This window comes from Miniopterus natalensis, chromosome 3 (assembly GCF_054644295.1).
Source record: "Miniopterus natalensis isolate mMinNat1 chromosome 3, mMinNat1.hap1, whole genome shotgun sequence".
In the NCBI taxonomy this organism is placed as follows: Eukaryota; Metazoa; Chordata; class Mammalia; order Chiroptera; family Miniopteridae; genus Miniopterus; species Miniopterus natalensis.
The window spans coordinates 9050592-9066226 of NC_142083.1; the positions used below are offsets into that span (position 1 = coordinate 9050592).

General features: G+C 34.5%; 1 protein-coding gene across 2 annotated transcripts in view; it reads right to left on the bottom strand.

The window, feature by feature from the left end:
* The window catches only part of NIPBL (NIPBL cohesin loading factor), a 170948-nt gene that overhangs the window by 97788 nt on the left and 57525 nt on the right, over positions 1-15635 (bottom strand). For both annotated transcript variants that reach the window (XM_016224049.2, XM_087815303.1), the window contains exons 2-3: positions 3066-3208; positions 1027-1192 (exon numbers count right to left, since the gene is read on the bottom strand). In XM_016224049.2, the coding sequence (XP_016079535.1) occupies positions 1027-1192; positions 3066-3129 (230 nt within the window). In that variant the 5' untranslated portion in view covers positions 3130-3208. The remainder of the gene's footprint in view (positions 1-1026; positions 1193-3065; positions 3209-15635) is intronic.

Here is a 15635-nt window from a genome sequence, read left to right on the forward strand (position 1 = left end):
AACTGTATACGTACTGTTTCCTTTTCTCTCTTAAAATATTTGGTGAAAACTTGATTAAGTATGTACAGACGTAGCAAATGATGTAGTATTTAGACATTGTTAAATTTTTGGAGTGAAAAAATATTATTATACATTATTATACATTCTGATTTTAAACAACCATTTCTCAGTTTCTCCAGCAGCAAATTCACATTTAGTATTTCACCTCAGAGTCAGTAGCTTTAAAAACGGCCCCAAAGTATGTACTGCATCTAATGGCAGAGACTTCTCCACTATAATGTGCTTTATTCTCATTTCTCTAAATAATAAATCTTTAAATCAAAAAAAAAAAAAAAATTAAAGGATAGAAAGATACACGAGTATCACTGTATGGTGGGATGGAAAGGATAAGGGTGAGACTTAACTTTTTATACACTTTTGTGTTGTTAAGATATAAGTATGCACTGCTTTTGCAGTAAAAGTAAAATTTAACAAGTATACTTATGTGCAAAAATTTATAACTATAAAATTTGAGTTAATAATATTTTAAAAAGTCTATTGTGTACAAATACACACCTCTGCTCAGGCTGTACAATGAATCCTGGTGAAAATTAGTCCCTAATTCTGCAGTAGCCTTCCGTGGAGCTAGTCTTGAGCTCTTCTTACACTTCCCATGAGAAGTGTGTGAGCCCACCCCAAGTGGAGCCAGCAGCACTGTCCCTAGTGACGGGAATTCCAACCACTCTAACGATACCAGGAAAAAGGAGTAATTTTACACCACTGCACAGATCCATCTTTATGGATATTGCAAGATTATTCCAAAAGTATTGAAAAGATCTTCATAGAACTAAATGAGTCAGAACTATTGTCTCAAAGTAACTATCCTATTTAAATCTCATTAATATCTCATCACAGAGGCTATATTCTCACTTGGATACTGATATATTTTAAAAATAAACTACATATCAAAGTTTTTGAAATAAAAAGCAAAACCAGGATTGTTGATTCTCTTAGTAAGACAAGCTTTTTATTTTAGATTGTACTTACATGTGATCTGTTGATACCTGGTTGAGGCTATGGACAAGCTGTGAAACCAAATTATCATCCCTACAGGCCAAAAGGCAATTCACCTCTTCTGCTATTCGGGCATTAAAGAGGAGGCTCTTTGTAGTTGTAGCAGGTAAAGGGGATGGAAGAGGCAGCTGGTTCAGGACTATTTGGAATAAAATGAGATTATTAGACATTGAATGACTGTAATAAGTCTCTTTAGTGCTTATATATAATTTAGAATCAAAAATAAGTTATAAATATCAATATGATATGACATTATTTTTAATGTGAATATTATTAATATACTCCTCTTCTCCCTCAACAAACCCCAATTATCTCTACAAAATTCCTAAAACATTACTTGGACCATAATAGATTATACTACTCTGAGAATAAAACTCAGCTCCTTTATATTCGCACTGATCTTTCCTACTTCAAATTTTTATTAATTTACTAAATAAATAGCCAAAAGGTAAGGTTAAAACTAAGCAATGTCCAAAAATTGAGACTACATTAATTAATCTCACTTACTTTTGCTTGTTAAGATTTATCAGAATCACCAGTACTCTCACATAAATAAACCAAATAACAATACCTGACTCTTCACCAGATAGACAAGTAACATGTTTTTTAAAAGATTAAGTATATACAAACATAAATAGCTCACTTTAGCAGGACTCTGGAGGAAAAAGAATATCTAAGGGTTTTTGCTCTAAGTTATAAATTCCTAAATAGTTCTCTTCTCTCTTCACTCTATTCTAAATAGCAAAGAAAAGAACATAAATGTTTTATATGGTACTTTAAATTCAACTATTTAATGTTTCTTCAAAAAATGGAAATTTGTTTATTTGCCTAAACTAAAAGTTAAGATAGTTAATTAAAATGTCTTTGTTTTTGGTTTAATTTTGAAGCGCCTACACAGTATAACTATCATGCTGCTCAGCTCCAATTGGTAATAACAAGTTTTTTATTAATAAAAACCCAGGAAACAAATTATTACTTGCTGAGATAATGGGGAGGAAAATCAATAAGAAATCCCCGGTAGTATATCTGATTTTGCACTCATGCAGATTATACGAGTTTATGCCTTACCAAAAACAAAATGATAAAACTAAAGACAGTTTTAAAAGTTTTCTTACCTGAGTTATACTAAACCCACCAGCTACTTTCTTGTTATCTCAGACTTCATCAACTAGCCTGCTACTTTCCTAACTTCAAAGCTGTAGTCTGTACGCTGAACTTAACTGTTCAGAGTAAAATAGGCTGTTGATATCTATGAGATATTTTACCTCCAGCTAAAATCAGCTGGAAATTAACAGAAAAATATTATTTGGGGGATACTGGATACAGATAAAAACATTTCTTGAAGTTATTTCCTCATAGCTTCTTTATTTTAAAGCCCTACATCTTGCATAGCGCTACACAAAGAAAAGTATGCCAACTCCTCACCTTCTATCCTTCCTTCTCATATAATTTTTTCTCTTTACTTATTCAGGTAGGACGATATAAGGACTAATATTGTGGGTAGTTTTTTGCACCATTGCCCAGGGACAAAGAATTAGAGATGCCCACCAAAAGAATAAGTCCCTAAAAAAATGTGTTACACTACATAAATCTCAAAAGAATGACAAGGTTCTTTTAAACTTAACTGTTCAGAGTAAAATAGGCTGTTGATATCTATAAGAAACTTCAACAGATACTGAACATGATATACAAAATAACCATCACTAAAAATTAGATTGTTGGGCTATCAAATTTTCTTTTTTGAAAGGCATTTCAAAGAAGGGAATTTCAGTTACCACTTCTATGAGTGCTTTTTTGAAAGTAAGGTCTTACCTATTAGTAGCTGACTATACTAGTTTTGTTACTTTCACAAGTATGCCAATGAATCAAAGGAAATAATGATGTTTGTCATTCAAAATCTAAAATCTTAAAAACATTTGTTATTTTGTTACAAATAATTTTTGTTGTCGTCTCTCAAAAAATCATTGTTAACACAGAGTAGAACATAAGTTAGATAAATTAACCAAACTCACGGTCTGTGAGACTTGCAATCCCCGCAAGAGTAGTGATGGGGACATGGGGCATATCCCCATTCATCCTGAAGTTCTGGAATGGTGTTGCCGATAAAAGTACTTAGTTCAGGTGCCAGCTGTCATTACTTCCCATTTCCCAAACACTGCAATGAAAAAGATGCAATTATTTGTAACATGTCATATATATTACTATTAGGGAAATGCTTGTAAAATATAATTTTTTTTTTCTTTTCTTGCTTGTTCAACTGACATAATAATAGCAATCATTCACATACTACTTAGGGTATGTTAGGCACTGCAAAGTGCTTTGCACATATCAACTTATTTAGACTTCACAACAAACAAGTAAGGTAGGTACTATTATTTTCTGCATTTTACTGAGAAACTTAATATACAGGGAATTTAAAATAATTTGTGGAGCAAAGATTAAAAAACCCAAGCAATCTGGCTCAATAGTCTGTGCTACCAGCAGACTGTAATACTAGACAAGGATACTCAACTTTGACAAGTACTATAATTCTTTTCCACATCATTAACACATTAAAATCTAGCTTCAACTTGCGTTTTCTAGCTGTATCTTTCACTACTTTCCTATATAAACCATTCTTTCCAATCAAACTGATCGAATTCTCTTGAATCCACCTTGTGTTTCCTCAATGTTATTTATTTCTTAATATATTTCCCTACCTAGGTAGCCCACTTATACTTTAGTCCAATTCCTATGGACTAAAGATCCATGGCAAGTTCCTACTACTTCATGAAACCCCATACAAATTCAGCCAAAAGCCATCCTACCTTAATCTACCCTGAATTTACAACATGTATTGCCCAATATTCTTTGTAAATAATTACATATCCCTTTGTGACATTTTTTCAAACGTGTCTTGTTTCATTCTTGTAAAATTATTTAATGTTCATGTACTTATCTTCCTATCACTGCATGCTTATTAATCAATCACATAATCAATATACAAACACATACAGGACAAAGAAAGATGTGTTGTTAACATTTTAATATTCTTATACAATGAACTGACTTAAATATTCAGTTTTCATTATGATGTAATTGTGTGTGTGTATATAGATATTTTATAAAATTCCTGAACACCTCCTTCCATTATTTCTGTTCAATGTCCCCAAATTTTTCTCATCTTAATTTCAACACGTGGTTTTGGAGCACTTATCTTTCCTTTAACAATACTTGTGTAAGAACTTTCTTTTTTAAGTACATAAGACAACATTTTAATGAGTGTACATTTATCAAAGATATGCCTTCATCAAGTAACTATAAACTAATAAGCAAATAGAGATATCCTCCACATCAACTAAGACGTAGTGCTAAAATAGAAAGCTGAATTGAAATTTTCAGTTTAAATGTTGCCCTTTTTTGGGGGGTTGTAAACTTCAAAACAGTGATATAACACTACTAACTCCCATTACTCATACACCTGAATAGAATTTTGCAAATAAGCTTTTTTTTAAAAGTGGAGGCATACAGGTAGTTAAAATTAAGAATCTCCTTTTTCCTCAAACACTTTTATTATAAATATAAGTTAAATTGACAAAAGTTCACAAAACATATATGTGTGGTTTAAAGTAAGTATCCACAGAACCACCATCCAGAAGGCTAGCACCCTAGTTCCTTCTAGAGGGAACAACCATCCTGTCCTTTTGGTAATCATTTTTCCCTCCTTTATAATTAATGACCTTTATAAGTACATTTTTTCCTAGTAGTTGGCCAAGGGAAAAAACACTGCTTTCCTTTGATGAATGAATGACATAAAATTTGCTAGTACAAGCCCAGTGAAAGGAAATGGCACAGGAAATAGTATAGAAAAGATATCCTTGGCTATCCTGTATTTGTCCTTTTGTTTCACTGTGGACTTTACTCTTTGAAGTTATCAATTTGATTCTTTAATCATCACTAAAGAAATTTTTTTTTGAAACTACACATTTAGCAATTGTATCACACACTAAAAAAAAAAAAAAATCAGAATGTAAAGCCTGATAGAGGTGACCAAAACACAATGAATTTTTTTCTAAGTAAGGCTAATAAGAAAGTTCCAATTTATGCTTAGTAATTGATGGAGAACTGTTGGAAGAAAATTATGTACAGAACAGCACAAAAACATCTTGTCGTCACACATGACTCACTGTTGTACATATAAAATTGCCATACTCAAGCAGATTAAGTAACAAGTTACCATGTTTAATTATTTAATTCGGAGGATAGGAACCCTTAAAGAACATAAAGAAGAGGGCTCTATTGTGGGCTACCCAACTTTATTCTGTTTTCCTAAATCCCAGGTAACATATAAAGCAAACCCAACCCCTACGCTGGAGCTTTTTAGACTAAAAATAACTTACCCAATTAGTTACCAATTATGAATTACAAGATTAAGAAACCTAACCACAAGACTGTGCTTTTCTTAGTGACATAACGAGGCATCTGAATACTCTGATGTCAACTCAAAACTGAGAGGAAGGGAAGCAACAAAGCTTGTTTGATTTAAAATGTTTTAAGTATGGACTTAGTAGATGACAATTACATATTTTTAGACCTCATTGCTGAACTATGCCTATTTCACTGGAATCCAAGATTCTGAAGAAAAGCAGCAAATTTTGGTAGAAATGGACTTATAATTTTAGCTAAGTCACAAATTTTGATGATTGTGAGTAATCTGTGGAAATGCTGCTGCCTTATGCTGGAAGGTGACCAGAGTCCATCAAAAACAGCATTCCTAGAATTCTAAAATTGAATATACACATCCCTAACTAATCAGACACGGCATTTCTGGCTCTGCACTGGGCAACGTTTGGTGTACCTGGCTCTGTGAAAGTACACTGTCTTTCATGAAACTGCTGAAACTGAAGCTGAAAGTCATTATCTCTGGAGAACAATGTGTCCAGAATGAAATGGTAACCAAATAGGAAAGATTATAATGAGTCCTTTAGAATTGTCACTTAAGGCAGTTTTTTACTTAAAATCTGTGAGTGGTGACCGAGTAGTAGATTAAAAAATAAATTTAGAGGGTTGAGATCAACACTGAGAGTGATAGAGGGAAGAAAAATAGAAGGGTACACTGCACACTGCTTTTGAGTCAAGGTAAAAGGTTTTTGTGAGTCACCTCAGCACAGCAGTTTGGGAGCTGCTGATTAAAAGAAATGGAAGAGTGAAGAAAGTAGCCCACCTTCTAAGCGGTGATGAGAATGCAATAAATGCATGTAAATCACTTCACATCTAAGTGATCTGGACAAAGTTAGTGATCCAGAAAGTTAACGGTGTTACTGCTAACTGAAAACCACACATTTGGGGGAACAGCGGACAAAGAGAAACACAGGTTAATCAGGGGAAAGGGTTCTTTTCAGTACAAATGATCCCTACTTCTGAAAGAACTATTATAAATTTTTACTTGAAATTCCAGTATATATTTCACCATAGTATTACAAATACATATAATAGTCCTAGGCATGCCCTCCCACATTAATTAAATAATAAGTTAGCTGAAATAAATACCTGCTATAAAAGGCAGGAAAAAATCTAAGTTGCAAATCTTGCACACACGTAAGAAATCATTTATAGACTGGCTTGAGGGTTAATTAAATAATGGTTAAGTAGTGAAGATATTATGGTAAATTGTCATTTCAGACCATTACAATGAGTCTGAAGGGAACTTCTAAGCACCTGCCAAGATTTTTAAAGACCTTGGCTCTTTTTTCATCTAATTTCACTTCAAAATTTATAATTTCTTCAAGCAAACAAAAGACAGACAAATAAAATAGTACTGATAGAAGTTATAATAATATTATTACTCAAATTGGGAGGATTTGGAATAAAAGGTACTCTCATAATCTGATGGTAATAAACTTTCCTGGACAGCGACTTTGTATCCTATAGCCAAAAAATGTGTATATTCTTACCTCAACAAACTTTTTTTAGTAGTGAAAAACTGGTAGAAACAATAACACTTGTTGAGTACCTCCTATCTAATAAAATCATTATAAACACTTTAGATGTGTTCTCATTTAATTTTTATATGACACTGAGGTACTAATAATCCAATTTTATTTAATGAGGAAACTGACATAAAGAGAGGATAAGTAACTTGCCTAAGGTCATACAGAAGGGGTCCAACTCAGGCTGTCTGGCACATGGATACTTTATATAACTTAAAAGATTATTAGTTTAACATTATTGGTAGAATGAATGTTACATCCATGAAAAATGACTGTGTACCAAGTAAAAATCATGTTGTACAATCAATACAGATATACAGATGTGAGGAAAGGAGATAGTCAATATATAGTCAAGTAAAAAAAGAACAGCCTGCCTGAATTTGAATCCAAGCTCCTTTACTTACTATGCAAACCTGAAAAAGTTACTGAATCTCTCTGTATCCTAGTTTCCTTATCCTTGAAATATGAGGCAACTAATACTACTGTTCCTAATTTTGTTATAAGGATGAAATGAGTTAATACATGTAAAGTACTTAAAACTGAGCTGAGCCTAAAGTAGGGTTCAATAAATGTGACCTATTATACACTTTCTGCATCTTGCTCTTGTCACTCAGAAATACGTCATATATGAAGATATGTCTAATTCTTTTTCTAATATTATTTTACAGCTTTACTGAAACATCAAATTTAAATGAATGTTATTCAGTAAGGCATACCAGGCAGCTATGAATAAGGCAACGACCTCTTTACAGAATCAGACTCTTTACTTTATGACCACATCTAGTACTTGGTTCAAATTTCTATGGTACCTCAGGTACTCTTCTAGTTTCTTTTTTACCTGCACTACACAGAAGTAAGCAAAACCCCTGAAGAAAAGACAGCTATTCAGTCTACCTTAATTTAATAACTGAAATTCCTTTAAAATTCTACTTTGTGTTTTTCTCCAGAAAAAATCTGTTTTTTTTTTTTTTTTGTACATAAGTAAAGCATTTTCTTTTTACCTGATAGTTAAATAGTTTTTAATTTTGGGGGGGTTAACCCTCACCTGAGGATATTTTTTCCATTGATTTTTAGAGAGGGAGAGAGAGAAGAAGGGAGGGAGGGAGAGAAGGAGGGAAGGAGAAGAGAGAAACAATGATGTGAGAGAGACACATCTATTGGTTGCCTCCTGCACACACCCCTAATCTGGGCCCCTGGATCAAACCTGCAACCCAGGTATGTGCCCTTGACTAGGAATCAAACCCAAGACTCTTCAGAGCCCCACACTAGTCAGGGCTAAAATAGTTTTTAAATGGCATACTAGGTTAGATAAATAGTTCATGCAACCCCATGTAGGTACTCCTTGACTTATGAATGGTTATCCAAAAGAACACATTAAGTTTCTATAGTATTTAGCCCTTCAGAATGATGCATCCTGCCCCGTCCTCTCCCAACCATGTCGTCTGACAAAATCCGGACGTGGAGAGGAAGCTTCAAGGAAGGCGTCTTCTGAAGAGAGGACGTGGCATGTGGGTGGGAGTAATTGGCTTAATGGGAATATCTCTTCTCCTCCTTGGGGGGGGGATTTTGGGTCGTAAAATCAATAACTAACCTGGGAATGGTAAACAATGTTCTCACTTCTGAAGAAATCCTGATTTCCCCAAGTCCAGTCACTATCACATGTGCCGGATGCTTTAACAAATAGTTATTAGAAGAAGCTAGGAAAATTCCCCCTGGCGCCCCCAAGAAGGAATTTATGGAGGAACTAGAGAAAGCTGAGCTCACACAGCCGCCTATCCTCAAGTGCCTCCGCCTATGACTGCAAGATTAGTCGAGGACAGGAAAAAGGCCATCGCCCCTTGCCTACTGTACAAGGACCACCCTGGGTAGCACATAGAATAAATGGCAGATTATGGCACCCCCCTCAAAGGGGCTAACAGTATGAAAAGGCTACCAGACCCTCCTCAGCCTTATACAGGTGCTTCCAATGAGAACAGTATCAGAATAGTTACTGTAAATGGAAGGCATGTTCAGTATGAAAACTTGCCCTTCATGAAACGCTTGGCAAGGCGGCGGCCACGCTGGTGCTTGCTCCCAAAGAAACAAAAGCAAAGCATTCTTAAGCAGTTAATCAATAGCTATGGCAAAAGGCACTCTTTTCTTAGAAGAAAATGGCAAGAAGAATATAATAGCTTAAGAATAGGTCCATAGTTAAAATATAACCAGAAGAAGTAGTAACCACAGGCAAATATTATATAAAATTTCTGTCTCACAAACTAATATATTACTGCTGCAAACAAAGCCACATCTATCACTCTATAGGTCACTGATTTTTCCTTTCTCCTCTATTCTAAAAAATAAGTCAAAATTGTTCCGTTCTGATGAAACTGTAACTTGTATTGTTTAACCTGTGAATAATATTTCTTGCTTGCTAACTGAAAAAATGTAATCGTAGCCAAAAAAGATAGTATAAAAGATTATGTTGATTCTCAATAAAGTGGAACAGTGTCACACCACCTCCGAGTCGGGTAGTCTGCTGTCTCCCAGCGCCGGCGCCTTGCCCACCTTCGGCACCCCTGACTCCCGCTAAGGCTGGACCGCGGCAGCATCCAATATTTATTTTGTGTCACTGTGCCAGATACTATGTTAGGCAAGCAAAGTGCAGTAGTTAACAAGGTGGAAATAGTTTCTACCCTTAGATATTTGAGTTTGGCCATGGAAATGTTATAAAGGAGGTACATCTTCCAGAGGGAGAAAAGGTAAGAATCAATGACTTAAAACCCACATCAATTTTACTGTGACTACTCCATATTTTAATCCCTACAAAATCCGCATCAAATTAAAAAAACCCCACATACAAAACACCAAATCAAGCTAACTCACCTATAACAAGTAATGACAAGTGCTAGAGGGGTTGTGGAGAAAAGGGAGCCCTTACTCATTGCTGGTGGGAATGTAAACTGGTACAACTATTATGGAAAACAGTACGAAGGTTCCTAAAAAAGTTAATAATAGATTTACCATTTGACCCAACAACCCCTCTTCTGGGTATCTACCCCAAAAATTTGTAAACATTTATTCACAAAGATACATGAACCCGAAAGTTCATTGCAGCATTGTTCACGGTGGCCAAGGCACAGAAACAACCTGTGTCCTTCAACAGAGGATTGGATTAAAAAGATGTGGTACATAGATACTATGAAATACTACTCAGCCATAAAAAAAGATGAAATACTGCCATTTGTGACATGTATGGACCTTCAGAATATCAATGATAAGCAAAATAAATCAGATACAAAGAGTTAAGAACCATATGACTTCACTCATGTGGGATATTGAAAGCAGCAAATGAACAAATGAGAAAAACAAAACTCGTAGACACAGACAACAGTATGGTGGTTACCAGAGGGAAGGGGGATGGGAAGTAGTAAAGGGTAGGAGGGCCAAATAAATGATGATGGAAGATGATTTAACTTCGGGTAGTGAGCACACAATGCAATATACAGATCATGAATCATAGAAATGTACACTTGAAACCTATATAAAGTCTTATTAACCAATATCACCCCAATAAATTTGATAATAAAAAATGCCAAAGATTCTTAAAACCCATGAAAAGATATAGAAGATATATATATATGTATATATATAGCTAAGTAAAAGAATATCAATATATAAAGTTCAAGCCCATTTTTGTTTAAAATACATTTTTATAAATATGACAGCCTTGCCCGGCCGGGCGTGGCTCAGTGGTTGAGTGTCGACCTAGGATCCAGGTGATCGGGGTTCGATTCCTGGTCAGGGTACATGCCCGGGTTGTGGGCTCGATCAATGACTCTCATCATTGATGTTTCTCTTTCTCTCCCTCTCCTTTCCTCTCTCTGAAATCAATAAAGATATATTAAAAATATATATATATATATGACAGCCTTGGCGTCAAAAAGGGTTCTTTAAGGACATATTTTCAAACCAGTAACAATAGTTGGGGGAATGTATTCTGGGATTCTGAGTCCCATTTTTGTAGTATTTATGTCTGTAATTACTTGGGAATTTTAAAAAACTATTAGAATATTAATTTATTATTCAGAAAAATGATATAAACTATGTATATTTGTAAAAAACATTAAATGAGTCTTCTAATAGTTGCTGTTATTCATACATAAATTTATCTAGGATATTCAAATAGTTTATCTATGAAACCAATATTAAGGATCTATTGTATGAAGGCATTGTGCTAGGTGCTAAGAAAGAAAGAGTAACAGATATGCAGAGTGCATTCATAAACACTTTGGCCAGAAAGGTGAATTGGAGTCTACAAAGAAGTGTGTTATGAAATGATCTTTTTTCCCATATCTTTGATACAAGCGAACTTAAGCTTTCAGTAGGACTAAAGGAAGAGTAATAAGGAGGACGGGGTGGTGAAGAGTCAGAAAATGAAGGCAGGAAGTTACTGGAAGAATACTGTAGTACTGACACATCATTATGATTTGATTTGGGACTCCTTCAGATTAAAATGCCCATTTAACATCTAGCTGGAGATGAACATAAATTGGGTATTCTGGAACTGACAAAAGTGGTCAGAACTACAGCTATAGATATGGAAGTGATCCATGGAGGATTGATAACAAATTATAATAATGAAATAAGCAAGAGACAAGATTATAGGGGATTTTTTTTAGAGTAGTTCTTATGTGCCAGACATTAACACATGACTTTCCTTAATCATACCAAACTAAGAGGGTTGTGAAGAATATCTCTACTTCACAGATGCAAAAATAAAGGCTCAGAGTCTAAGCGCTCAGAGTCTAAGGCTCAGAGTCACAGCACATAGCAGAGATGGGATTTGATTTCAGGAATTTCTAACCAAATCTTGAATTCTCATGCATACCTAAAGGACATAAAACCAGGAAATATCGACATTGCTATGAAAGAAAGATAAACCCAATAAAAAGTAAAGGAACCTGTTCCTCAGATAAGCTAAAATGTTTGTCCTCACAGCTAGTGATTTACTTATTCAAGATTAGAATACAAATGTTTGGATTTCTAGTTCAGTATTCTTTATACTATATTGTCCTCTTGAGTGATTATAACATTATTTTGAATAAACTGAAATTTTATATATGTGGAGTGTTTAGCTAATTAACACATTCTTCCTTGGTAATGTTATTCTGTGTGTGGGAGGGAATGAAGGGCTTAAAACTGATATATTTTTATTATTTCAGTTTATATCATATTTAATAGTATAAACTGCCTCAAGTTCTTTTGAGAAATAGGTAGAATATAAATCCTAAATAGCGAGATATGTAAGTACATAAATCTATGTTGTACCATTTACTATTTTAAATAGAGACAGTGACTCCCTGGAGAATGGTGCCTCTCCAACCGAATCCTTTCACTTTAGTCAAGCTACCTTCGGATTTCTTTTTGTTGCCTACTATCAAGAGCAAATTCTCTTTAGGACACCTCAAAAAGATCTTCCTCAAATCCTAGCTCAAAAGCAAACAGTTCCCAATCAGTTGCACTGTTAAAATTCTTACTTCTTTTCAACATTTCTACTTTTCTTGAGTTCTAAATTACTCCCATTAAATAAGAAAAATGCAAGTCCTGGCCAGTAGGTTAGAGCATTGTCCCCACACACCAAAAGTTCGTGGGTTCGATTCCCAGTGAGGGCACATACCTAGGTTGCAGGCTCTAAAGACCAATCAACATGTTCTCGGGTGAGGGTTAAAGAAAAATAAAACGGAAAAATGCAAATAAAACAAAGCTTTAAAGCTCTCTTTGGTCACATGCTTTGCTTTTGGAATCCTGAGCTCCCTGCTGGATATCAATAATGTGTGTGTGTGTTGTATGTGTTCCAATAATGTAGCTATACATAATATATATAATATGTAACAGAAGGATATAGGTACATTATTGAGTTATTATGAAGAGAAAAAAAGTCACCAATAAATAAATCAAATTGAGATTTAGGGTGTCTCAAAAACAGTTAACAGAATACGTGTATGTTCATTAAGAAATGAAACAATTAGTAAAACTTTATATTCTATAATCAGTTTTCTTCTTTGTTCTTACAACTTATTTCATACACTTTTTTTTTTTAATCCTCACCTGAGGATATTTTTTCCATTGCTTTTCAGAGAGAGTGAAGGAGGAGAGAGAGAAACATCAATTGCTTGCCTCCCACATGCACTCTGACCAGGGCTGGGGATCGAGCCTACAACTAAGGTTCTTGCCGGAATTGAACCCGGAGCCCTTCAGTCCTCAGGCTGATGCTCTAACCACTGAGTCAAACTGGCTAGGGCTCACACACATTTTTATACAAACCAACTTTAACAGAATTTCTCATCACTAAAAAAGGTCCCAGCTGATTACTAGTTAAATTGACTTGCAAAGGCCTGCAAAGTAGTTACATGATGTCTAATCACAGCAAAATATGCCAGACTACAGGCTGCATCAGGAAAAAATAATCCTGAGCCCTGGAATTTGATTATTTAAAATCTTTTTTACAGAAAGGCCATGGAGGATATTTCCAAGTGCTGCTATGAATTGTTTGGGTTCCTACTACACCTCCCCACACCAAAAATTTTCACACCTTCTTTTCCACTGCAAAAGAAACAAGCCTATCTCCAGCCCCTCATAAAGATTAACACTATATCTTATACCATGAGATTATTTCCTATGCAATGGTATTAGAAATGCAAAACAGGTGGAGATTTCTTTCTAAATGAGTGTTAGATCTTACAAAACTATAACATTTATATACAGACTCAACTTTTGACCATAATATATTTGATGATACCTAATTTAATCTGAGATAGAGAAAACACTTTTATGTAAAATCACTGAATAGTCCACAAGAGGGCGCACTTTCAACTAATGTTAAATATTTAAACACCCATTTTTTTACTGGTCTATCAAAGGTTGGCCAGATTCTTCTGAATTGATTATTCAACACCATTAGAAAGCAACAGATCCTAAGTTTGTCATTTTTTGTTTAAACACAGACAGGGAAACTTTTTTGGGATACATACAAAACATAAGACTGAATAACACCAAGACTTCTATATTAATATTAAACTATAAAAGTATGTAATAGTCTCATCAGTCATCTTGGTTCTCTTAGCTACTTGGATTTTGGCTGCCCTAAGAATCTTCTCAAGAAGTTCTGGCTACTTTTAATTGTTGATCCTCATTATATGACACTGTCCCTAGGAACAATGAATTCTTCAAGACAATACGATAGGACAACAAAGAGAATATGTTTCAGATACTATAGGAAATTCTTCCAGTTCAACAGATTAAGATCATAATTAAAGTACCTAAAAGAGCAACTGAGAAAGAGTACATATAAAAGATACCAAAAAAAAAAATCATGATCACATGCATAATCTGCATTATTGATCCCTTTTCTGCTTTAATACACAAAAAATATCATTCCAGTACCTCTCTTCTCTCTCCTGCATCATCAATTTTCCCTCTTACTGGACCATTCCAATCAGAATAAACATTTACGCACTGATAACTCCCACTATTCCCACAAAAGCAAAAACTCTTACACCTTACCTTGATCCCTATGTCCCCCTCCAAAAACTGCTTAATTTTTCTGCTTCCTTTCACAGCAAAATTTCTTCAGTTGATTATGTTCATCTCTAATTCTTCTACTTTCTTTTGAAACGAGACTGTCTTCCACTAGATGTCTTAACATGGTTACTAATGGAATCTACATTGCTAAATGCCAATGTACAAGCCTCAGGTCTCATCTGATTTGACCTAGCATTCAATACAGTTGATCACTCTCTCCTGTTTGAACAAGTCTTTGTTTTCCAGAACCACATATTCTCCTAGTTTTTTTCTCATACAACACTGGCCACTCCCGAACCCTATTTTGGATCTTTCTCATCTTCCTGTCCTCATTCTGTCATTGATCTCATTCAATCTTATGTGACGATGACTCAAAAATTTGTATCTCCTACTTTGAGATCTCCCCATACTCTAGACTCATATATCCAACTGTCTACTCACATCTCTGCTTTGACATCCCAGTAAGTATAGGGATACAAAGGGGCTGGCAATCTTCCTGTTGACTTTTGAAAGTATGACTTATGTGCTTTAAAAATTCTGTATTAGATATGTATTTTGCAAATATTTTATCCTAGTCTTTTGCTTCTCTTTTCATTTTCTTAACAATATCTTTTGAAATTTTGATAAAGTCCAATTATCAATTTGTTATTTTATGATGGTGGTGGGCTATGTAGAAACTTTCTGGTGTGATGAAAATGTTCTATATGATGAAGGGATTACTAGTTGCAAAGTGCACCCATTTGTCAAAATTGTAAAGCTAAAATTTCTGTTTCTCAATATATGTAAATACTACCAAACTCCAAAAAAAAACTGTAAAAGTAATACTGATAATAATTAAGCAGTGGTTGGTGAGTGGGTGGAGGCATAAGTGAAATTAAAAAATAGCATGTTGATTACTGTTGAAGCTGGGTGATGAGCATGAGATATTCATTACACTCTTCTGTTTACTTTGCATGTATTTAAAGCTTTCCATAATAAAGTTTTTTATTGGCTGCAGAATTGTCTCATACTAAGGTCAGCATTAATTAAAGCCTTCTTTTATTCGGATCTATT